Here is a 4,680-nt window from a genome sequence, read left to right on the forward strand (position 1 = left end):
GGTTTAGAGTAGGGTTGTTTTGTTATAAGGATTGGCATATACAAAAAAATTTGTACACGTTTTTTATAATAATTGTGAAATTATTAAAAAAAAAATTCTTGATTATGGAAACTACCTTGTGAAGAACTTGGAGGTCATTAGTTACTCAAGGTTGTCTTTGGCTTATAAGTAACTAACTTCAAAAAATATTTTTTTTTACTTGTATTCAGTATACTGGGTCAGAAAGACTTCAGGTAGCTGGGCTTGTTTCATTTCAGCTGGGTTATACTTGACCAGATCTTCAAGAAAAAGGGAGGAGGTTGGGAGTTTTAAGAACTATGTGTGTGGTTTAACATCATTTTGTAAATAAAAGGGTGGAGGTTGGGAGTTTTACCTTGTAGAATCTTTAGGGTGGTATTATTTCTACTTTAAGTTTATGTCTGAGTATTAAGGATAACTGTCTTCCTACAACTGGCTGCAGACAACGAAAAGCAGTACGAGTCGAGATGTTGTGGGTGTAAGCACTCAACTTCTGATTCTTAACTGATTTTTAATAACTGCTGGTTTGTTTAACATAAGTGTATAGATTGTGTCTGATAGATGGAATATCCCCCAATGCATTGTGCTATGACCACAGACATTATATCCTTTATGACTTTAACAATCAGGACTGATAATGGAAGAATAATAATGTATAGGTGTGTGGGTGTGTACGCGTGTTTTTAAAATCTAAATTGGGCTTCTTCCTTTCTTGCATTCTGAAGCTTCTAGAGTTTTTGTACAATGTTCAGGTAGCAATCAAATGAGATTTTGTGATTTGTCTACAGTAAGGTGTTCTACAGAAATTTGTGATTATAAAATTTCAGGGTGTGAGCATTTTGCATATCAAGTGTCTGTTGAATGTCCTTTTTTTTATCATCTTAAGATTTTAAAACTTTTTTTTTTATTTGCAGCCTACAGAACTAATGAGGGAAAGCCTTGGGTGTTACCAGTAGTAAGAAAAGTTGAACAGCAAATTGCTACTGATGTTACACTGAATCATGAATACCTGTCGCAGCTGGGATATGAAGAATTTTCCAAATCTGCTACAAAAATGCTTTTAGGAAATGATAGCCCAGCACTTACAGAAGGGCGTGTAAGATTGTAAAAATTGTTTTTATCACAGTCTTGACTATATGTGGGTTATTTTTAATGTTATCTTGTTGATCATTAACTTTATTATAACATATTTACTTTACTCTAATGAATAAAATGGAATACAAGATTATTTAAAAAGATTATATTATTTTTTGTTTTTTTAAATGGTATGGCCTGAATCTACAAAATTAATATAACATAATGCACGTATATTTTCAGTAGAGTAATTCATTATTAGTAAACATTGTTTCCTATCCTAAAAGCTTTAGTTCTAATCAACAGGGCAACAGCTGGAGATTAATACTAACTCAGTCAACACTAATCCTTAATGTTAGATGTTTAGGCAACTGTTTATTTTTATTTTAGTGTCGGCTATTTGTGTTATTAAATATGAATCCACATTTATCAAACAGGTTGTCTGACAAACTTTCCCTTCAAAATAAAAAAAATTTTGAATTGCTCTATTGTTTATAAAACAAAATGTATAAAGAGCACTATGAAATGGATTTTTGTAAATATTTCTAATACATGAGAAGTTAGTTGTTTTTTTTTATTTTTATTGTAAATTACTGTAGGTTTCAAGAGGTTTTGGATGTTTTTCTGATGAAGCTAACAACTTTAGTGTTTCTACCATTCAGAATCCTCGTTTGTTTAATGTTATTACTCATAAAGCTAAAAACTCAACTTGTACAACCAAGTACCGTTACAGCACCTTTTTATTGTTACTATGTATGAAAAATTGTTTCATGTTAGTTTAGATGTTTGGAAAGAAAAAAGATTTAATCCTACAAAATTGAAAGCTATATTCTGTGCTTCATGTTATTTATTACTCTAGGATTTATGATTTAAAGTAAAATAAAATAATTATAAAGCATTGCTGAATAACAATAGTAGTGAACAAATATGCAAGAAAAAATCAGCTAATGGTCATAATTCATTACAGAAATGATACATTATAACATAACTTTCTCTAGGGTTTTGGAGTACAGTGCTTGAGTGGAACAGGTTCATTAAGAGTTGGAGCAGAGTTTCTAATAAACTGTGCAAAATTTAAGACGTACTACATGTCTTCTCCAACATGGCGTAAGTACTGAAAATAATTATGTACTTTAGTTTGTCTGTTTCTTGTATCTTTTGCAAACAAATATTTTGAGAAGTGGAAGAAGTAATGATGTTTGGGACATTCTTGTTCAGAACCTTGAAAGAAAGCAAATTTAATATCCAATATTATTTTATATATTTCACTACATGTCAAAATTTACAAATATAAGAATTGTAGAATAAATATAGCATACACAATATCAAGCTGGTAAAATAGGACAAAATTTCATGAATTGCCATAAGTTCTATTTCCCCAACAAAATTTATCTGTGCATGTTTTTAAGAGTACACATAGCACTTCAGTGTCTCCTTAGCAGGATAAGAAAACCTCTATTTGCCATGGTTCTCATGTTTCTTGCATGCCTACCAGTGCTGAAGATTATTAGTCATTAACCTAACATGTATGGGATTGGTCCAGTTGAAACAAGCTTGTTTTGTAAAAATATTTACTATAATAGGGCTTGATTTTAATGGTCGTCTGATCGATCGAGATGACTGTAAACTTCCTCAGACAACCAACTTAAACCCCTGTGTTGTCTGACTAGTACCCTGGAACAGACCCTTACTCAGTCTACTGTACACTTATCTATGCCAAAACTACACACATAATGTTGACTTTGATCCTCGACCAAAATCATCGGGAAATTACCTAACTAAGAACTCAGATTTGAACCCCCACAAAAATATCGTTTAGTCATTAAACTTGCTATTGTGGAGAAGCTGTGCACATAAATTTTGTATGGAGTTCAACTGAATGTGAATAGCTATGTGTGGTAACACAGTACAGTGTATACATACATACGGACAGATGGGAATTTGCAATGAAAACTAATGCCAATTACACAAATATCTAGTGAGATTAATTTCTAGTATAGATGCTAATAACAATAGAAATAACATGGTTGTCTCAACTTCTTACTGATAAACTAAAACAATCAAATTTACAAAGTCAAACTTGGAGTTTTCTTCGTAAATCATCACAGTTGAAACACTGTTCCTACCCCCACCCCACCCCGAGCACACACACACACTAATTGAGTCTAGGAAATGCGGAATGTGTAGCTACCATGAAAAAAGTGGGAAAATCCATGAATTAAACAGAATGTAATAATGATATCTGCAAACAGAATTTTTATGAAAGTTTTCTCAGAATGAAACAGAATAACAATAAATCAAATAATGCTAGCTTTGCCCATCTCCAGGTCAATACAAACTATGGGTATGGACAACAATACATATCAGTGGTATGTGTGTGTACATGTGCAGTGCTCAGGCATTGTGTATGTATTATGGTAGTATGTATAAGAGTTTGAATAAAAGTCTAGTCTTATTACTGGTTGTACTTGGTGGGCAAGCCAAGCTGATTAGAATGAAAACATTGAATGTGATTGGCCAAGATTTCTGTTCTTTTTAAAAGTTTTACAGGTCATTGATTGTTTGTTTCCTTAAGATACTTTGTAATATAAGCATGGTCTGGGCTTATTTTTTCCAATGTAATGAAAATTTCCAGGAAATAGGGCATTAAAAAGTCAAAGATTGTACTGTTTGGAAATAAGAAACAAAAACACCAAAATCCTGGTAATTGGGTCTCTTGTAGGGTCCTTGTACACCAATATTGTTGAAATTGGATCTTTTTTTTTCTTCTTTTTTTTATTTTTTTTTGACAACCTAAAAATCAAGCCCTGCTATAATTCCAAATTTAGTACTTGTATTTTCATGAAATTTGGTAAACCTTTAGTTAACATTACTAGTATGTTGTACACAAAAATCTGAATTTTTAATGTATTTTTACTAAAGATTTGTCTGAATGTACTCCATTTTAAGAATGAAAATACTTTTTTATTTTACTTATTTCATACTTAATTTCCAGATCTCTGAAACCTCCTAATGAATATGAAGTTGTTGTTTTTTCATTAAACTATATTTTATCTGTAATTTTCTCTACTCAACCCTAAATAGCAAATTGACTCTTTCAACATGGTCTCAGTCCCTGGGACCGAGTCACGTGACCTTCTGTATTCATTTAAAGTTGACATAAATTTAATACTTAACTCTCTATATATTGGGTATATCTTCACAAAATTTGGCAGTCTTTCAGTTAATATTACAAGTCTTTCACATACAAAAAGTCATATTTCTTAATGAAGTACTTTTACTAAAATAAAATAGTTTTGTCCATTAATATATTGAGTATTTGTTTTGAATAATCCGTGTGCAAAGTAATTTTCATGTTAAAGTTAAAAATACTTTTTGCAATCTCAAAAATCTCAAATTTCCTTTGTGTAATCCCTAAAACCTCCTAAATGAATTTCAGACTTTTTTTTTCACTAACTTCTTATAGTTTGTATGTTATTTTCTCTACCCTAATCTCAAAACGGAACCGGTCAATTCAAGTGACCTCGTAACCACCCCCAAAAAAAAAATCAAAATAAACCTAAATTAACCTTTTTTTTCTTTCTAGAA

General features: G+C 31.2%; 1 protein-coding gene across 2 annotated transcripts in view; it reads left to right on the forward strand.

Annotated features, from left to right (window-relative positions):
• The window catches only part of LOC106462408 (aspartate aminotransferase, cytoplasmic-like), a 35,945-nt gene that overhangs the window by 8,545 nt on the left and 22,720 nt on the right, over positions 1-4,680 (forward strand). For both annotated transcript variants that reach the window (XM_022389663.1, XM_022389662.1), the window contains exons 2-3: positions 933-1,114; positions 2,091-2,199. In XM_022389663.1, coding sequence (XP_022245371.1) covers positions 933-1,114; positions 2,091-2,199 — 291 coding nt within the window. The remainder of the gene's footprint in view (positions 1-932; positions 1,115-2,090; positions 2,200-4,680) is intronic.

Source organism: Limulus polyphemus, unplaced genomic scaffold (genome assembly GCF_000517525.1).
Source record: "Limulus polyphemus unplaced genomic scaffold, Limulus_polyphemus-2.1.2 Scaffold1158, whole genome shotgun sequence".
NCBI classification, from domain to species: Eukaryota; Metazoa; Arthropoda; class Merostomata; order Xiphosura; family Limulidae; genus Limulus; species Limulus polyphemus.